General features: G+C 43.4%; 1 protein-coding gene across 1 annotated transcript in view; it reads right to left on the reverse strand.

Moving 5' to 3' along the window:
• Positions 1-20,322, reverse strand: part of Oat (Ornithine aminotransferase precursor) — a 68,053-nt gene that overhangs the window by 4,298 nt on the left and 43,433 nt on the right. The window contains exons 7-8 of the mRNA XM_065449789.1: positions 13,519-13,632; positions 4,418-4,556 (exon numbers count right to left, since the gene is read on the reverse strand). Of these exons, the coding sequence (XP_065305861.1) occupies positions 4,418-4,556; positions 13,519-13,632 (253 nt within the window). The remainder of the gene's footprint in view (positions 1-4,417; positions 4,557-13,518; positions 13,633-20,322) is intronic.

Raw genomic sequence — 20,322 nt, forward strand, 5'->3', positions numbered from 1 at the left:
TCATTTTGGAACAGCTTGCAGCTGACTAAATTTCCTTTTGGAGCAATTTAGAGCAGATAAAATTTCATTTTGAAGCAGTTTGGAGCAGGCCAATCTGAATTTTGGTGGAATAATGGAATAGTGCACTTCGAAACCATCATGGAATGCAGAATAAACTAACATAAGCGCTATACTGCAACTGTCTTAAGCAACGTCTTAAGCTGAATTTTGAAGCAGATTACCAGGATACTGAAGTTGTCTAGTACATGCAAATTTTTGTAATAGTGCCTGTTGATTTTTAATTACTAATATCAATCACAAAAACATGCACTCTGCAATAGCGAGTCCAAAATTTCCAGAAGTAACCCAAGACATTTTTTATCAATAGATTTTCCTTTTATGCCTGGACAGTGTTGGTGAAGTGCCTAGGAATGCACTTCACCAGCAGACCGTACAGAGAAGCCAAAGTTATGAGCTACTGTGATATATTGAAAGCCATTTCTACATAATAGAAATAAATCCGCCTTGCCACAAGCCAATCAGAATGCGGGGCGATAGAAGCACGCTTTGTAGCTACAGCGTACTAGAACATGGAAGAGCGGGTCGCACAGCGGCGCGGCGCATGCTTTCCAGTAAAGCCGAAAACATTGGTGGCACTACGGTCAAACTATATATTCCTGCACCAATGCTCATGATGATAGCGGAAAATGTTCGCAAATTACGTAGTCCAGTCGTCACGGTAATATAATTTCTGGGTCACCATATGTCACTGCAGGCCCAGAGAGACGCAATCGACCCTGGGCCAGTATAACATAAAACTATGTATTATGATCTGTTTTTACTCCTAATCCACCATTAGCCCTTCATTATAGATCAAAATGGCTCAGGCCTCTCCCATATGGGCACTACAACAGATTGGAATAGTTTTACATTATACCAGCCCTGGGGACAGTTGCTCCCACCCGCTGAACCCGCTACAGCACATGCCTCCCTAATGCAAGATTCTTTCGCATTCCACGAAATCAAAGCTTTGGCCGTCACTTCATTTCCATAATTACTGTTACACCTTTGTATGCAAGCAGATGTACTGTCACGAACAAATGAAATGTGGATATAAATCACAAATAGAACACCTTTCTTAAGTAATAACTCGCTGGTATGATCTCATGTTGCTACTTGTCCGGTTGAGAAAGGTGGCATAGGGCTCGCACTACTCATGTCGCTACTTATCTGGTTGACAAAGATGGCATAGGGCTCACACTAAGGTTGAAGCTAAAATTATGCCGACATTGCATATTGGCAGATATAGATACGAAAGAATGCATTCTAGTTAGCTCCAACTTGTTTAACTACCATACTCGTATAGCCAGATACTTTATCATTCTCTTTCTAGGTATGGGTTTATGAGGTGGTTTCAATCTACACAGCAAATAATCACATGAAAGCACTATCAGCATCAATTCAAACGCAAACCATTTTGAGACTGGTATCAATGCGTTATTTCGTTTCGAGTTTGGGTGAAACTGAGAACATTTGTAACAGCGACTTAATTCAGACTTTGAAACGTATGCATGGCACTACTCCATGCTTAGAGACTAGCTGCCAGTCAACGTCCAATTTTTCAGACCCCCTAGGGGCTGTGAAAACATCAGAACAAATGAATGCGTGCACTTTACTGCCCCAAAAGTTCAAATCACCACAGGCATGGCCAGAATAGCTATTATTATTACACTTATTAGGCGTATCTTAGCTCGTTACTAATTACTCGATTCTAACAACTGAATCTTAAAGCGAAGCTTTTCTGCCTCTTCTCCAGGATTTAGCTTTCATCAGTGCTGCATTGCTGGCTATATTTGTGGATAATCTTGTTCTAACGAAATCATGAATATAAAAAATTAAATGAAATTCCCCATCTAATCTTCATAAAGGTTGATACTGCGTACAGTGGAATCTTGTAGATACGTTTCTGCATAATATGTTTGTCAGGATAATATGTTAATATATGCTAATATATGATATGATATATATAATATAAATATGATAACATATGCCTCCACCACTTGCGAGACAGCTGTTAAGCCTCAATGGTTTATTGCCCAGGTTGCGCGCTGAAGACGATGACGCTGGCCATGATGATGATGAATATATACAGATGAAAAAGATGAAGGGGTAATATAATGCTCACACTTTTTTCTTTTCCCAGCCAGTGTCCCATAGGAACAATGTATTTTCAGACGGTTATTGCGATCGCATTTTCACATGAAATTGGATGATACGACTGCAGAAGTGGTTTTTTTCACTGGTATTTTTAAAGCTCATAGCTTCAGATTCCAGTGCACTAGCTTAAATGCCTTCAGATATGTGTCGTACTTCTCTGTGCATACATCTCCCATCGACATTCCTCCCTCAATAAACATTACACATCGCCTTCGTTCTCATTAAGCATCAGTTAACAGCTAAGCAGGGTGGTTTGCTGAGCGAGCTGGAGCTGTTGCATCTCAAAACAGCAATGAGCATTCTTTGGGTGCTTCCCACAAGGCAACCCTTTCACCAGCGCCCGCTGTGACCGAAAAATAGCAACAGGGCCAGATGCTGTTGCCAGGCCAGCAATGAAGCTCCCTTCGAGGGGACAATAACCGCTGCATTCTGTGGAAGCAGTAACGACCGTGAAGGCCAGGCACCCGACCCTGACATGCTGACCGTCGCGAAGAGCTCCCTAATTGCAGATTGCAGTGCTGACACAGCCACTCATCGACACGCCAACATAGCCCCAGCCAGCTTCCCACAGGTACAGGAGGAAATCTTCATTTGCACTGCAAGAGGTATGGCTGCAGCCCAGACTTTGCACATGTGTCGATCACAGATATGGAGTGAAATAGACCGGAAAAGGAGCTATGTGAAGCTTTCCATATTGGAAAATTTTTCACAGAATTGTACGTGAATGAATCTCTTCTACAGCTCACCGATAAAGAGCTTGCATGTTTAAACCAGACACTAAAAAAATGTAAAAGCTAAATTCTAAGGTTTGATGTGCAACAACTACAACATGATTATGAGACACGCACACCGTAGTGCGAGACTCCAGAAAAATTTTGACCACCTGGGGTTCTCTTATGTGCACCTAAATAAAAGTACACAGGCATTCTTGCATTTTGCCTCCATTCAAATGCAGCTGCCATGGCCAGGATCAAACACGTGAATTCTTGCTCAGAAGTGCAATGCCATGCTACCATGGCAGGTTAAACCAGACACTACAGCTAGCATGCTGAGCACATGTTTGTTGCTATTTAATGACTTTTTTTTTTGCACATGCACGACAGCGATCAGTGGCATTTTCTTCAAATTAAAACTGAGTTGCAAGTTCAGCATTCTTTCTGTGTTCTCCTCGTACTTGTGCTCGTGCCTTTTTGCCTTGCTGGAACCACCGTACCTTTCTTAGCTAGCAGCTAAAGGCGACGAGGCTGCACTCGCATCATGTGCTACTGCTGCTACCCCACCAATTCAAATTAAATTAAGTCCCATCCTTTAGGTTCCAGCATCATGCTAAATCTGTATGCATGTTTTTTTTTCAGGAATATTAGTCCAGAAACTGCCTGCAACATGAAACAGAAACCACATTTGCAGCATTAGCAAAAGCCTAATCAGAGCCGGCGTCACCACCATTGGCATAGCAAGATGGCGACAAAACAAATTTTTGTGTAGGATGGTGATAACACGTTGCTCTCAGCCTGTAATGATGAAACCTAGCTACAGTACAGCCATATCACACATTTTAAGCACTCCAGGATGAACTAGCAAAGTGGTTAGTCTACGTGCACCACCATCCAGTTTGCAGTTGAAGGCGGATTGGTTCGTGAAATTGAAATATCAAACGAAATAGACCACAAAGGGAATAACATGTTGTGGTCCTTAGACACAACAAACACAGAAACTGGCAGCAGTGAATATTAGGTGTAAATAAATTTCTATTTTGTGAAGGTAAACCCTGCAGGTCTACATTAGTGGCGCAAAATCATGTTCCAAGCTACAAATGCTGACAGTTTTCCTTCAGTCTGATCTCGTTCACCATTATTATTTCTCACTGCCAGAGTCAGAAGCGTGCTACCTCTATTTTTTATGTTATATAATTGGGTGCAAGTTAACTTCAGGTACGCACCGTTTTCTACAACAAATATGCAAAAACTGTGTGCATGTTAACCCTTTGATAGTGACCGCCGTACATGTACAGTGGCAGAAACAAGTTGCAAGTAGTGTTTGCGATAGCAGAGCCACGCATAATCTTTTTTTTAATGATCCAATTCATTTTCCACTCTTCTGGCCCTTTGCGATTGGTTTAAGTGTAGCTTGGAGATCGCTCCACCACCGTCTTCACAAATAAATCGAAGCCAATTGTACACATTTGTTCACTGAAGTGTGTGAACATGACTTAGATACCCACCTGGTGCCACGATGATTGCATTGAGCAGACCTTTGCCTCGAACTTGTGTCACGAGGTCTTTAGGTAGCCTGCCCAGTTCAGCGCGAAGAATTTCACCAAGTCGCTGAGCATTTTCAGCGAGTTGTTCTTCTTCCAGCACCTGATAAAATCAAGGGCAATATGGGATTGAAGAACATAGAACAATCGCAGACCGTGGAGCTAGTGTAACGTTTTTAACAGCTTCAGCTGCTAATGCTTAAGGCACTGAGCTACAACAAGCATACCAAACAGAAATCAACCTTCTGGAGAGTATGATGCAACTGCTCCACTTTGTACTTTACTAAGGAAATGGGCCTGTTGTGCTGGAATTCTGAATGCACCGTGGTGCAAACATGTGGCAAATAATGAAGTACACGTCACAGCTTGGCCCCCTGAGTTACGCTGTGGCTGGGGGGCAGAACCCATCTCACTTACTTTGTTTGAACGTTCAAGTTTCATTTCTTTTACTATTAAGATGTTCAATGATTGGGTGGAAACAGAATTTGCATTCACTTCAAGTGGCCCATGCTCCAGCTCTTCAAAAATGCACTTTGCTATTTGCAAACTCTAACCATGCAAAAAATGGGAGCTAATACCTTTTCTAAGGCTCTAAAACCGTGATTGGTGCTGTTTTATAATTCAAAATTGCCATGGAGATGAATTTACAGATCTTAAAGTGAGTTCATGAAGCATAGTAAAGTGGCAATAGCTTAGACAATTAAGTGGAAAGCTAGCAGCACAACACAGATACCTGTGAGCCAGCTTGCCAAGGAAAGCAAATCAAAATCAGCTGACTTGTTGGGAGCAGCCAGCTACAGTGCGCAATAAGGAGATAATATTAGGTTATCGAGACTTGTGACTTAAAATGTATGTGTAAGCAGAGGAATGGCAAAGCAACAAACAATGAAGCTTGTGGATTCTCGCTGTACGCAATCTCTTACTGAAAAGACAGACAAGCTATCGAGACACAGTCAAGTGATTTACCGATGGCCACTGTTGGGAATCCTGTATTTGCCCCAGAAGCATCTGTGTGGCTAACCGTCAGCCAGTGTCAACACGTACCAGAGCCGATCATTCCGTGTATGAAGGCCAACTCCTGATTTTGTTACTTTATTAGATATAACTGATCTGTTGATTGCATCATTGTTCAGGGGCCATAGTTCTGAGGTGCTATGCATAAAGCAAACAGACAAGCCTTGAAATAGTTTGTTTCTGCTTGACGTGTAAATTTTGCAGCGCTAAAAGCAGCAGCAGGGCAAAACTGCATCTACGACTTCTCGTGCACCAAATATATATTTGGCACAGCAGTTTCGTTCCCTCACAATGTACAATGCATGAAACAAGCTTCCGACAAATTAAATTCTTATGAATTCCCACCAGAGCACAAATGAGACAGACATACACAGAGCATCTCCATGCATTTTCATTCACAGCAGAGGCTCAGGCTTTACACAGTTAAACCTCGATAGTATTAACATGATATTTGTTTACCTTTCTCCGGTGATCGCTTTTCACCGGCTAGAAAATGTTAGATGTTATCGCTCGGCACAGGACACGCCTGCATGTATCGGAAGTTTCTCCAATGTTATCGATGGTTTTATCCATTGTTTGTTGTCACTGAACCTTGTGTAATCCGACTGTGTGTGTGACACAAACTGTGTAGTACTTTCTGGAAGGCACGCAGGCACCAGCTATTATGCTGGAAGCTTAGCTGAGTCATTTATAAAAGGCGACACACTTGACCCCCAGATAAGATTTTTGACTACTTTATTTCGAAGAAGACAGACATGTGGCACGCTACTGACCACCACCAACTTTGCTATCACTGCCAAGCCACGTCTACGGCCAATGCCCATACCGGGAGATAGGACTTGGAAGCTTCCCTGTCAACATACTGCGCCCATAGCTTGGTGAGTGAACGACCACGTGACATCAAAAACTACATAGCCGCAATGCACTGGAGACCCTGACGTACTTTCCATTCACCTTTGTCAGGATGCTACCTGTCATCGCAACGCCAAAAGTGCACAGGACCTGCCCGTGGCCAGTCCATAAGCCGATATCCAGAAAACTTAAAGCAGCAACCGATCGAGGTGCAGTTGCTGTTCACTGAAATGCCAAAGACCCTCTGCCATCACTGTCAATGTTGCAAGAACCACCGCAATGATGCCTCGACAAAACTCCACCATCCAGACGACGCCTCGAAGCCAAGCAGACGCCACCTCAAGGAAGCCCAACGATGCGACGTCACAGCACTGGGACAACACGATTAAGCCGTGATACGACGTCACAGCCTAACCACGACGCAAGGCCAAGAACCACCGGCCTCGACATGTTTCTCGATGGCCACGAAGTCGCCGCTCTAGTGGACACAGGAACCGACTACACCGTCACAAGTGGATCATTTACTGTCCAATTGCAGAAAGTCAAGATTGCATGAGATTGCCCTCAAATTTTAACAGCCGGAGGACACTTGATAATGCCAACTGGAATCTGCCCAGCGAGAATTGCAGTTCATGACCGGACCTACCCAGCGATGCTTGTTGTCCTCCAACAGTGCTCCTGAGACGTAATTCTCAGCATGGACTTCCTGAGCCAACACGGCGCAATCATCGACCTGAAGTCCAAGTCAATAACGCTATCTGAAGATCAAGTGATATCGCGAGAAAGTTCTCCAAGTCGTAATGCCTTGAGTGTGCTTGAAGATCAAGTCAGCGTCCCACTTCGCTCTAGTATCATCATTTCTGTCGGCACAAATACACCAGGAGATGTAGACGGCGTCATCGAGGGCTACCTACATCTACTGCTGGACCGCAATATATGTGTTGCTAGAGGAGTCACTCGACTGCATGGAGGAAAAGCGAAAGTAACGCTAACAAACGTCAGCCAGGAGTACAAACACCTCAGTAAAGGCACAATGATCACGTATGTCGAGGAAATTTTGGAAAGCAGCAATTCATTTTTTCTCTCAGATTCTGCCATTCAGATTCCTCTCAGATCCTGAAGCCGGAAAAATGTTGCCCCGCTTACAATGAGCTTCTGTTCCTGGGCCACGTCATCAGCAAATCTGGAGTCCATCCTGATCCGCAGAAGACATCTGCCATCGCTGAGTTTCCACAACCCACCGACAAGAAGGGAGTGCGCAGATTCATGGCCTGTGTGCCTATTACAAGCGCTTAGTCAAATACTTTTCACGCATCGCCGGGCCATTGACATATCTCACAAAATCCGACGTCGAGTTCAGGTGGGAAAACCCACAAAATGAAGCATTCGAAGAGCTTAAACGCTGCCTGCAGTCACTACCAGTACTCGCCCACTGTGATGAAGACGCAGACACTGAAATCTAGACTGACAAGTATCCTAGGCCAGTGGTACGGATGACCAGCGATTCCAGGCATAGCCATGCTCCTAAGTTGCTTTCCATGATAATAGCCTTTGCATCGTTCAAGTTTATCGTGTGGCATGTGGTATGAACATGCTGTGCAATGGCATTTTGTGCCACGTGGTTCTTGGCAATATCATTTTAATGTTGTTTCAATCACCTTTGGACGCTTCCCATTTATCCAATGTAGACTCATTTACAATCTGTGCAGGGAATCTTGTTAACCACTCCCGGATACCTTGAGCAAAACAAAGGGTCCGTCATGTGGGCGAGCTCATTCCTCAGCTTGCTTGTCAGCACATGCACAATCCGGACGCCATGTTTCTTAAACATTCTCATGAATTCTAAAACAAGAATTCTAAACTGGACACTGGGCAACTTGGATGACATATTCTCGAACACTGGGATGAGTCCTTAAGCGTATACTATATAAACGAGTCTTGTAACGACAACCTCATTGTGAAAAAGGGACCAATACAGATACCGAAACATCACTTCCCGTGTTTAGACATTGGTCAGTGGACTGTTCTACAAATTTTACCTGAGCAGACGGTGTTCCGTTGTAGTTTTGATTACACCGTTTAGTACTATAATAACGTTACTTAGTTTTGCCACTGTTACTGCCACACAAGACAGGGATAATTGGCCCCAACAAATACACCAAAAGGCACTGACGTGATGCAACATGCACTCGGAATACAGAACTACTATACACAGAGCAAAATGCATCGATATGAATGCCCGATACACTGTGCTGGCATTACACTGGCCTGTTATGACCTGCCAAATCAGGCAGCATGCACTGCAAAATTTCAGCGGCCAAGGCAAGCTGGATTCACCGTTACTAACGAAGACGCTTCACTTTGGCAGCCACTATCTGTCACACGGTGCAAGACTTAAGAGGTACATTCACAAACAATTGCATGTAATTCAACCATATGACTATCTGTGCCTGCAGCAGTTTCCATTTATTGCCTTGATATTCCATCATGGTGGCAGTAAAATTTTTTATATCTAAATTGTGTATAAACACACTTTGTTAAGAGGCTCAAAATACAGTTAAACCTTGATTTAACGAAGTATTTAACTTTTCGCAACTTCTTGTCCGTAGAACACTATGTACAGTGGAATTTCAATAAATGGAAATCGCTTAAATGAAACTGCCACTTAAATGGAGTACCATCCTTATGGTTGGTTGGTTTTTGTATTCATGGAATGCTGAAAACATTAAACAGTGCCACCGTTCTTGCAGCCTCCAGATAAGCAGAACTGTGAGCATCAATGAAAATGAAACTAAACAGGCCATTTCAACCTCATCGCGATATGCATCTGAAACTAAAGACACCTGAACTTGCTCAAGACAACAGTGAAGAAGCAGAAGAACCACAGGATGAAGTGTTGGCTGAACCTCTCATCATAACCACACAGCAAGCAAAGCTCTCACTGAAAGCACTCGGGGATTTTTTCGAGCAGGAGCAAAATTCAGAATGTTATCTGCCGAATCTTTCAGAATGGGCAGCTTCATCAAAGAAAAGTGGCTGCAACAGATGAAGCAAACAAAGCAGCAGTCATTTTTCACAGTTCAAAATGTAGCAAGTATGCAGCTGAAAAAGATCTTTTTTGTTTCTTATGTTCCATGTATTTTTTTTATCATATTGCTGTGTTTGATATATCGCTAGTCAGTGGCTATCATACTAGCCAGCTTGATAACTAAGTCAGTTTCATACACTAGCCAGTTGCTTTCAGTGATACGAGTCAGTGGCTAACTAACATCCTGTTTTTTCTAATTTATGCTAAGCAATGTCTCTGTGCTAAATAGTTTATTTCAATGCAATAAAGCAGTTGCCTCGATAAAAAGAATACTTTGTGTACCCTTTAGCTTTGTCTCTCAGTAAATGGAACTCCTGATAAGTGGAACCAATTTCCCTGGTCCCAAGAGGTTCTGTTTAAAGAGAGTCCTCTGTATTTAAAACCTGAAAATGATGAAGTTTGTTTATACATGATTTCAATATAACAAAATTTCACTGCCACCTCGAAGGAATACCGAGACAATAAATGGAAACTTCCGTGGGCACAGATGGTGAAGTGGTTGAATTACAAGCGGCTGCTTGAGAACACACCTCTCAAATAGCATGCCGCATGACCAAGGGCGACTGATGAAGGAGAGCAGCGTCATGTTCCGTAAAGACCAAATGCGATAAGATTCTATCGCGACCTGCGCCTGTATACTTTGGGTGCTAGTGAAAGCATGCAATGGTGAGCCGAGAAGGAGGGTGCCTTGATGAGCACTATCTTTCCGCACGAGTAAAAGAAAATGGGTGGAGGAGAGCAAGCTCGTGGTAATGTGATCAAGAGCATGCGAGAGAGTGGAGGGGGGAGTAAATGGGGGGGCATGTTGACGCACGTCTCCCTTTCTAGCTGCACATGGTTGCTGCACGTGGCTGTCAGCAAGACTCAGCGCAGCCCGTCTTCATCTGCCGCGTCTGCAAAAAGTGGGTAGGCCAAAATGGCGTGGCATCATGCACACTGTCTTCCTACATGTTTAGCACTGGAGGTTGCATAATCTCAATTTTCAGAGATGCGATGAAGCGAAAGTTAGGCGAAGCTTCTCTCCCTGCTGCTGGCGCTTTTCACGAGTTGTCCCACTGTGGGCAACACTATCAGACATGGGGGCAGAATGGACGTGAAAGCATGGCTGGCTTCGCTTCGTATTGCCAATTTAGAGGTATTCTCAAGTAAAACTCTTGCTTGGGCTAGTTGGTTCATGCTTGAAGTAGTAAAGGCAAGGCGCCGGTCCTGTCGTTTGTGTTCTTCTTCTTGAGTCCTGGTCTTCTGCGCCTTGCCTTTACTACTTGGAGGTATTGTTGACACAGCGTGAAACCACATCTTTTGTCACGGACTCTCAAATGCAACAAAATTATTCTTTGTTCATTCAAATGTGCTTTTCCTAATTGCACGATAATTTGGAAAATTTCATGACCCCTTCTGTGTCAGAAAAATCCACACGTAACTGCACTTATTTGCATAAAAGGTTGAATTTATATATGATGAAATTTTTATATAACGAAGCAAATTGCCGATTTTACTGACTTTGTTATATCGGGGTTTAATGGGACATAGTGTTCTATGGACTAGGAGGTAAAACAGCATTGAATACTTCGTTGTAATGAGAATTACACAATACTGAAGTCGATTATGTGGAGGTTTAACTATTCTACTCTAAATTCTAGCATGAAGGGTGCTGTTGACCAGTGTTTTTGTAGCACTGCTCAATAGACGTATGTTTCAGGCCAAAATGCGTGAGGTTGATACCGTGCAGTTTCAGCATGAAATTGCTAATCAGAAGTTCCTTATCAAACTACTACAGTTGCTGATAGATTCTTTGGACTCCAAAAAGTCGGACTTGATGGATATTCCGGACTTCATAAATGTATTGTCAGGGTTCCCATTGATCTAATGCATTTTTGCAGCCAATTTTTTTGATGAATTTAGGCCCCCAAAGTTCAATTTTCTAGAATAAATCATTCATTCCGAGCCACGCTACCCGATCTTGAGGGCCGGCATGTTGGATTTTCCACAGGCTTCGCTTCCAGTGGCCTGCTCTACAGCCTCCAAGGTTGGGATGTGCACTCGTTCAATAGAGAGAGCGCGACATCCTCCAGTCTCGCAGGCCATGCCCACTCTTTCTTGGCTGACAAAATGCTCTAAGAGACGGCACTTTTTCTTGTTTATTTCTTTTTTCAGTCAGCATTGTCATCATCATCCCAAAGGCGGGATCCATTTTTATTCATTTATTTATTTTAAAGTTTCGGTTGCTATGTGCACGTGGTGTGTTCACAGAGCAGGTGTGTATCAATGACGACATCACATCTTTGGTGTGCATTTGTGTGGCTTCGCATTCGTGCGATTGCTACCACCTCGTGAACCATTGCGAGAGCCAAGCGGTGCGAAGAAACGTGGCTTGTTTTTTCGATCTCCGTGGCGATCTCCGACAGCGGAGATTGCAGATCGCCAAAGCGGTGATGCTCTTATCGGACTGTACACAGAGGCGATGTCAATCTTGCGCAAATCCAAGCAAATCTGATCGCTTCCAAGCGTAGTATCAGGCAGGGTGTTATTACAGATGTTTTTAGGCCGCTCTAAGCCTAACAAATTTTTTTTTGGGGGGGGGGGGGGGGGGCTGAACGAGTTTTTCAGACTGTTCAATCTTTCAAACTATTTTTTAGTCCCTGCAAGGTCTGGTAAATCAGTTTGCAATTGTAGTATTTTCAATTCTGCATGGAAGTGCTGACCAGAAAATTCCATGCTTTTTGAATGAAACACATTTGACTGCATAGGGAGGCAGCATGTTAATAAAGGTTGTTGTTCGCCTGTTGTATGACTCTTGAAAGAGACACTGATGCATAAAAGATGTGAAAGAACACATTGCTTGTAGCAGTATCCAACTTGTTCTTCAGGGTTCATCTCTTTGCACCAGTGTCTCTGCCAATAATGACTAGGAGACTGTAAAGCATGATAGGCAGTGGAAAATTATAATGCAGACTAGCTAAAAGAATCAAAATAACACTAAAGGTGTTATATTGATTCGTCTGTCTTAGTCGCATCCCATTGCCCAGCGCTGTTACTTTCCTTCAAACATGTACTAACCAGCCCAAGTTAGCGCACCTCGTGGCATGACGACTGCAACAACTTTAACTTAACTAGTAATTTGCCCTTGGAATGCTAAGGAATTGCACTCGATAACAAAGAGCAATTGCAGATGCTACTGATGACAATTGGCCACTTTTTGCTAGAGCAAATCCATATCCAATGTTTTATACCCGTGTCACACGGGCACATTTGGAAGGCCTTCCAGTCGACGGCCTTCGAAACGCCAGAACTCTATCGACTCAAAGGAGTTGTCGCGCTGCTACACGGCACTTTTGAAAGGCCGTTGAGTGGTTCCGGCGTTTCTCGCCAAATTGTGTGGCGTTGCGTATCTTTATTTTCGTTTTCATGTCATAAAAAGTTAAACAACATTAAAACCACCTAAAAGCACTATAATTTCTTTTATGTTTGTTTATACATTAAAACAATTGTTTATACATTGCCTAACATATATGTTTAGTTTTTAAGTTGTTGAGTAGCGAAACTGCGGCAACGTTTGCGTCGCTGCACGTCGCTGTTGTCGAGGGTGTGCGTACTTCGCGCATATCAAGTGGCAAAAATACTTTATTGAGTAATTGATAACACTCATATATAGTATTTTTAGAGCATTTTGGTTTGATTTGTTCTTTCTAACCGTGAGTTGGAGCACACTGTGAACGAGAGGGCATGTTCGCGCTGTTTCCGTTTCCGTTGCTCAAAGGCCATCGAGATTTCGATGGAGTTGTAAGGTGCTCCGTTGACTCGATAGACTATTGACTCGGCGGCCGTCGAAACCGCCCGTGTAGCAGCTCGAACTTGACCTTTGAGTCAACTGACTATCGGTTGGAAGGCCTTCCAAACGCCCGTGTGACACGGGTATTACACACTTTCATTTCCTCTAAGTGTCAACAGAAATTTCACTTCCCTTGCATTAGAATCTTAATAGCATTGTGAAGGATTGGGCTAGCATTAGGGCTACAACCGACTAAGCAGTCACATACACAGTTTATGCTCTGGCCTTCAACACACCTTTTCTTTTGACCTCTAGCAGTGGTGGGAACCTACATGCACATACCTCAAGTGCTGCAACAGCAACCCTTGCCCCAAGAGGGTTGCCGCCATATGTGGATCCATGCTCGCCAGGCTTTATTACCAGCATCACCTCATCATCCGCCAAGGCAGCAGAGACCTGGAAGATGCAGTCACTTGGTCGATCAGGGCAATTGCCACCTTCAAGCAGTCAATGACACAGCAAATGTTCACAAGTTCCCAAATTCTGCCCTGGCATAAACAAGGCATGATTTCTGCACATGTGTTTTATTTTTTATTTTTTTTTTTACTCTAAAGGTTCAATTAGTAAACGAGGCGGGTTGCCGGAAACAAGTCAAATAATTATGAACAACAACTGAGAACAAATAATATCATTAAGTCAAGAATACAAAACCAAAGCATCAGAAAGAAAACCAGCAAAGCAAACAAAAAATACCAAGGGCTTAAAATTCTAGCAACCACATGAAGACTTGTAAAGGTAGCAAAGACAAGACAAATCCACAATCTCGACACTGCAGAGATTCTGTGTGCATACGAATGTAGGAAAGTTCTTCAGACTGACACCTTTCTCAGAGAGCCCGGCTACCTTGTAGATGTACCCGGTAAACAGCGTTCCAGCTGCTCCAATGGATTAGCAGCACTTAAAGTGCAGATTTTCTCTATTCTTATGCAAGAAAATTTTTGTTAAAACATAAGGGGTGTACGTTTGTACTGAATGTGAACATTATAGGCAGTTTGTTAATTTTGGGGGAAAGAAAACTAGAAATTGCGCACCCTCGTATGTCGGTTTCAATCATAACGTTTCCATTTTGTTTCCGATTACTCGTTATGCCATATGTGAGTAAACATTAATGCAGGACGCATTAAGGGAGAAGCAAGATTTTTTGGGAAGATTTAATTCTAACTAAACTTTATTTGCACAGCCATGGTCATGTTTTAGATCAAGTAATGTTCAATACAAGCTGAACCATTTGTATCCCAGCATTTCCATGGTGTCTGTTCTTAAAAATTCACTCAAACAGTGGGCACCAGATTTCCCTCTATGTATATTATAGGAAACTATGAACGTTGCCCTGACATGTTGCATTTAGCACCTCTTTCATTTCAAGGCCAAAATGACAGATAGCTATGCAGGGTGTCACAGCTGACATGTCCCAAGCTATCAAAAAACAGGCTACTAGATGCAAGTACAGTCCCAATGGCGTTCTGTTAGCGGAAGTCCTCCATAATGTGGAGCATTTTTCTGTTTATTAGCTAATCAGTAGAAATTATTGAGCCAGTTTAATAATATTTAGTCAATGGTGTTTAAATGCCAAATTGTTCATCACATTTGAAAACAACGTATTCAATAGTTTCCAGCCTGCTTCATTTTTCTTTGCTCTTCGCACACTTCCGATTTGTGGTGCAAAATACGAGAAAAATGTAAAGTGAGTACATGTCCCCACGCATTGCGTGTTCAATAGCACCACTCTCGAAAGGAATTTCAAATAACTTACTCTACTACCTCTACTAGTCAAATAACTAACTCTACTACCCAATTAATAAGCTCTATCATCTCGGAATAATATATAGTTGCAAGAAACAAATGCAAATTCTAATTTTTTGGGGCCCCATGGTTCACCATGTGATTGATAAATAGGTCTATGTTTGTCACCAATACATTTCCAGGCTCGTTCACTTATTGTAAGAGTAGCTTGCACTATTTTATATATATATATATATATATATATATATATATATATATATATATATATATATATATATATATATATATATATATATATATATAGAGAGAGAGAGAGAGAGAGAGAGAGAGAGAGTCGGATCCTTTGCAGTTTGCCCCCACATTCCAAACCACGTTCACGCCCATTCCACTCGTGCTTCAATGCTGTGGTGCTCACTGTGCATGTTTGCGATATCCATACACTTGCACGTAACCCACATTCACAAAGTGAAACGTCACTGTAACCATTTTTTTTTTTTTAGACAAACAAACAAAGCCACCTTTGTTGCTTTGTTTTGCCAACCTAGGCCCAGCAAACATAGTGGATGACAATTTGTAACAGGATATAATGACACGCTGCCGTAAGCTGCTGTTTCATTTTCACAATCGCTACCACCCGACCTTTATAGAACACTCAGAAGCCCTTTCGAAGCAGACATGGCACAATTTTTGCCAAATATCTGGCTTTTGTAGCAGCATGTAGCAGATATTGCACTTTTTAGCAGTTATGGCGCAATGTAGCAGCAGTCCCACCACTGTTAATTGTGCCTTTAAAGCCTTTATTCTTGCGTTTACCACCACGCATGACACCGCATTGGCCGCATGCCTTCATAACTGTCTAGTCCCGATCCACGATCATGTCAATAACCACCATGGTTTCATCCACAGCGGTTGCGGCAAACAGTAGTTTTATTTTGACGCTATGCGTGCGTCATGCCCGCGCCTTCTAAACTGCATATTTGCCATCTATGGTCGTGCCGATAGCAACCGTGCTTTCATCTTCAGTTGTTGCAGCAAACAAGAGTTTTGTTTTGGCAAGGTGCATGCTTCAGCCACGTGCCTTCAGAAAGTGCAAGGTCATCATCTATGATCACATTGACAGCGGCCGCAGTTTCGTCTGTAGTAGTTAATAATAATATATGGGGTTTTACGTGCCAAAACCACTTTCTGATTATGAGGCACGCCGTAGTGGGGGACTCCGGAAATTTCGACCACCTGGGGTTCTTTAACGTGCACCTAAATCTAAGTACACGAGTGTTTTCGCATTTCGCCCCCATCGAAATGCGGCCGCCGTGGCCGGGATTCGATCTCGCGACCTCGTGCTCAGCAGCCTAACACCATAGCCACTGAGCAACCGCGGCGGGTCGTCTGTAGTGGTTGTGGCAAACAGTGGTCCATTTTGATCCATTTTGATTCATTTCAAAGCTGTTGAGAATGAAGAGCACCGGCTACATTGCGATGAATGATCCTTTAGCGACCAGCTCATGGGCAAAATAAAATAATCGGGATGTGTGCATGGCAGTGAAAAGCATGTCTCAGATGAAGACATGCTGCGGCTGCGTTGTGAAGGAAGTCGCAAGCCCTTTGCAGCTGAGAGTGCTAATCAGAGCGCTGAACGAGATAACGAGAATTGCCGCTTCTGCGTGGCTTTTGTACAAAATAAAAACAGGATCTGCCAATTCATTCAGTAACAGTAAATAAAAGCATGTTGAAGTATTAAGCATTCGTTTGTTTTCTTGACACCCTTGATAATTCGACATTAAATTAATTTGGACATTTTTTTTTCAGTCTTGCGAAATCCGAATTTAATGTACTTGTACTCGTAATTAATTTAATGTTTAAAATCCCTGGTACAAACCCTCACGGTGGTCATAACATTGCACAATGTGTCTCAAGCGTGGAAACTGTAAAATCAGTTGCGGTCTTTTGTCAGGCAGAGTGCCACATCCTCGATTGGCTTCTCCAACCCTCTAACTTACGATTAGACAGCTCCACGGTGTAAGAAATAGCTTAGGTGATTGAGCGGTGTGGGCTGGGTGCAAAGCGAACGGAAAGGCTTGGAGTTTTTTTTTCTCTGCGTGTTGGGAGAGGGCGCTAGAAACTTGAGGCCGCTAGGGTGCCTCAATGTCCTCCTTGCCTGCCACTATGTACGGCGTCTACTACAGCATTGGGCATGCGAATGGCAGATGCCTTAGTAGACGCCCTTGGTGGACGCTACACTGTGGCAGACACCGTAGGGACCCGTTGCCGGCGCTCATGTTTATGTGGCATTCGCGAGCCCGACACCGTAGCAGTCACTGTGGTTGTCTCTATTCTGTACGGAGCAGCGAGCGAATAGGACATTGAAGCACCCTACCGGGCACAAGTTTTTAACGCACTCTTTCGATACACGGAGAAAGGAGAACCTCAAGCCTTCCCCTTCGCTTTGCACACAGCCTGCGCCGCTCAGTCACCTAAGCTATTTCTTACACCGTGGGCAAAGACAAAAGGGCATCAGTTTCTTGCGCCATCTGTCGGCCCTCTCTAGAAGCAGGATTGCAGTGCACCTTGCATCGGCGCCTGCTCACCTACTTCTTACACCATGGACAGCTCTAAGCTCGCTGTGCTTCTGGCAGGGTCATGACCTCTGGCCGTGGCCTCCTCTTCTTCCCTTCTACAGAATTCATGTTCACATGTTTTGTTTTAATGCTGTAGGTATACGATGCTTAAAAAATTAACTTTGAGCATGAACTTGGGCATGTACCTCAAAACATGTTTGATGCTGGGGTGCTATTTGCATTCAAAAGGCTTTGTCCACCGAGAGCAGCATAGGTGTTGAGGAGGAGAGGGGGGAGAGAGTGAAGGCAATCTTGTTCATTAAAAGTTCCTTTCACAATTTTCCACAACACCAGAGATAGCTGTGCATTCTATGTCTCGCATATTTTCTTCATCTGCGTCTTCAATGCAAGCAGAATTCATGAACTCAACTCCAGCAACATCATCCTCCACATTGTCCCTTGAGTTGACGTCCGAGACGTTTTTCGATGAATTCCTCAGGTTTCTTTTCATAAAACAAGGACAAAGGCAGTGCAACAAGCACTGTAGAGATATACAAGCAGTTCATCAGCTCGAGCTGTGCTATGTGCTGCTTCGCACGGAGCGTTCCAAACATGTCCATCGTAATTCTTTGGAGATGTCTGTGACCATATAAAAATTCCAGCACAGAGAGGACACCCAGTACGTGCAGGTGTTGTAATTTGATCTTGAGGCACTCTCATGATTGTTATATGAGCAGGCAATATTTTGAAAGCCATAGACAATGCCAGAAATGCAGAAAGAAATAAGAAAGATAGCTTATCTGGCGCCACCAAACGACATGCTGCCATGATGGATATTTCGCACATTCATTTTATCCACATTCGTTAGTTGGTGCAGTACATGCCACAGTTGAAAGACGAAGAGAAGAGAATTCGGCTGGAACCACGAAATTGGCCGCACCTATATCACGCTCAGAGGAAAAGGTGAGCGTTCACAATGTACACGACTGTGTACATAGCATCTGAAAAGGTTAAGTCAAAGGACATAGAGTATGCAGTGGAGCATGGAGTCAAAGGCTGTTGGGTATTCGTAAAGCATTGCAGTTTCAATGAAGTTCACATGCATTACTGGCAGAAGCACCAAGAGAAGCTGCTTGCTATGAATTCGACGCGTAGCGCCGTTCAGGAGCCAAAGACAGGAAAGTTGTCACTGTTTGAAAATAGTGGGCATGTATATGTATTTACTGCAAAGATAAGTTACCGTATTTATTCGAATCTAGGCCGATTGTTTTTTTCAAATAATCATATAACAAACTATAGGGTCAGCTTAGATTTGAGGATTTCAAAAAACGTGCCAGTTTGCAATTGAAAATGATGAATATGGTACATAGGTAGCACTGTCTAGAAAAGTCAGTATCGCAGCCGCTACTAACCACGCCAGTGGCCCACCAAAGTGCACGAGCTACATCATTTGGCCTGTGTTGCATCGGTATGGTGGCTATGTATCGGCGGGTGGCGTGGCGCTATCGTAATGGCACCAAACAGGCAATGCCACAAACAAAACGTTGTGGTAGCCGCACAGGCATTGTCAAACGTTCAAGCCGGGCGGGACTTCGGCATCGATGAGAAAAACGTCCGTCATTGGAGGGGGCAACGGGAGACATGTGCCGCAATGAGGAGATGACATCGATAAGGAAGATAAGCACGTGATAACAGAGAAGAGCTGTTTACCGAGATTGCGCCGCGTTTCAACGCGTACGAGCCATGCCGCACTGTCTGTGCATGCGTGAACGAATGTATGCGAGCTTGCTCACGTCTGCAAGCGTACGAGGGAAGCAGTGATGATGACGGAGAATGAGGTTGGCATGATCATATTAAATAAATACGGTTTTCATTTTGTGAATGCTGTCCTCACTTTTTTGTTCGGCTTACATTGGGGCTAAGTTTTTTTTTTTTTTTTCTGGCTTCGGACATTCGGGGGTCGGCTTAGAATCGGGGCCGGCCTACTCGGTTCAAGTAAATACAGTATCTAATGCACCTGCTTAGTCACTACCATCTTACTGTTTAATTTTGCTCTTTTGAAAAAGTTCCCATAAAATTTACCCGGCATATTAAACACACCGCCCACCTTTACGTCGGTTTTTCGAGAGAAAAAGTTTGTTCATTATGTGACTAAATGGGGTAAATATAGGTCCTTCCCATAGAGTCTTCCAAAGTGACAGCAATGTTCAAATGCTTCGTTAAATCAAAAGTAAAATGAAAAATTACTTTAATGAAAAAATAACACAGTCACACCTCGATATAATGAACACAGATATACAGTAAAACCTCATTTAACCGTACCCGCTTGAACAGTAGTTTCATGTCAAATGTAGTAAAGTCATATCTCTGACTCAGTGGCCATTGAACATAATGTGTTTTGTATCTACATAAACCGTACCAGCTTATTGTGTACGTATCGGTTAACACGCAGTGTTTCCACTTTTCGTCGCGCAAACACGGCGGTGCGTCGTCTCCATCGGGCGACCCGGCAAAACAACAAGCCTCAGAGATCAGCACAACGGCTTCCAAGCGCCCTGTGCATTTGCGCGTGAAGCCACATCAACATCAACATCACTTCGGCGCCGTGCCAGAGAGCATTGTGGCATCATGCAAACAAGGAATTGTGTCATGCCGAAGCTCGGATAAAAAAACACGCCGGATGCTCACCATAGAAGAAAAATTAGACATTGTTCGTGCTATCGAACGTGACACGAAGAAGTCGGCGCTGGCACGTGACAGGGATCTACTGTCGACTACATTGTGTGGC

Source organism: Dermacentor albipictus, chromosome 1 (assembly GCF_038994185.2).
Source record: "Dermacentor albipictus isolate Rhodes 1998 colony chromosome 1, USDA_Dalb.pri_finalv2, whole genome shotgun sequence".
In the NCBI taxonomy this organism is placed as follows: Eukaryota; Metazoa; Arthropoda; class Arachnida; order Ixodida; family Ixodidae; genus Dermacentor; species Dermacentor albipictus.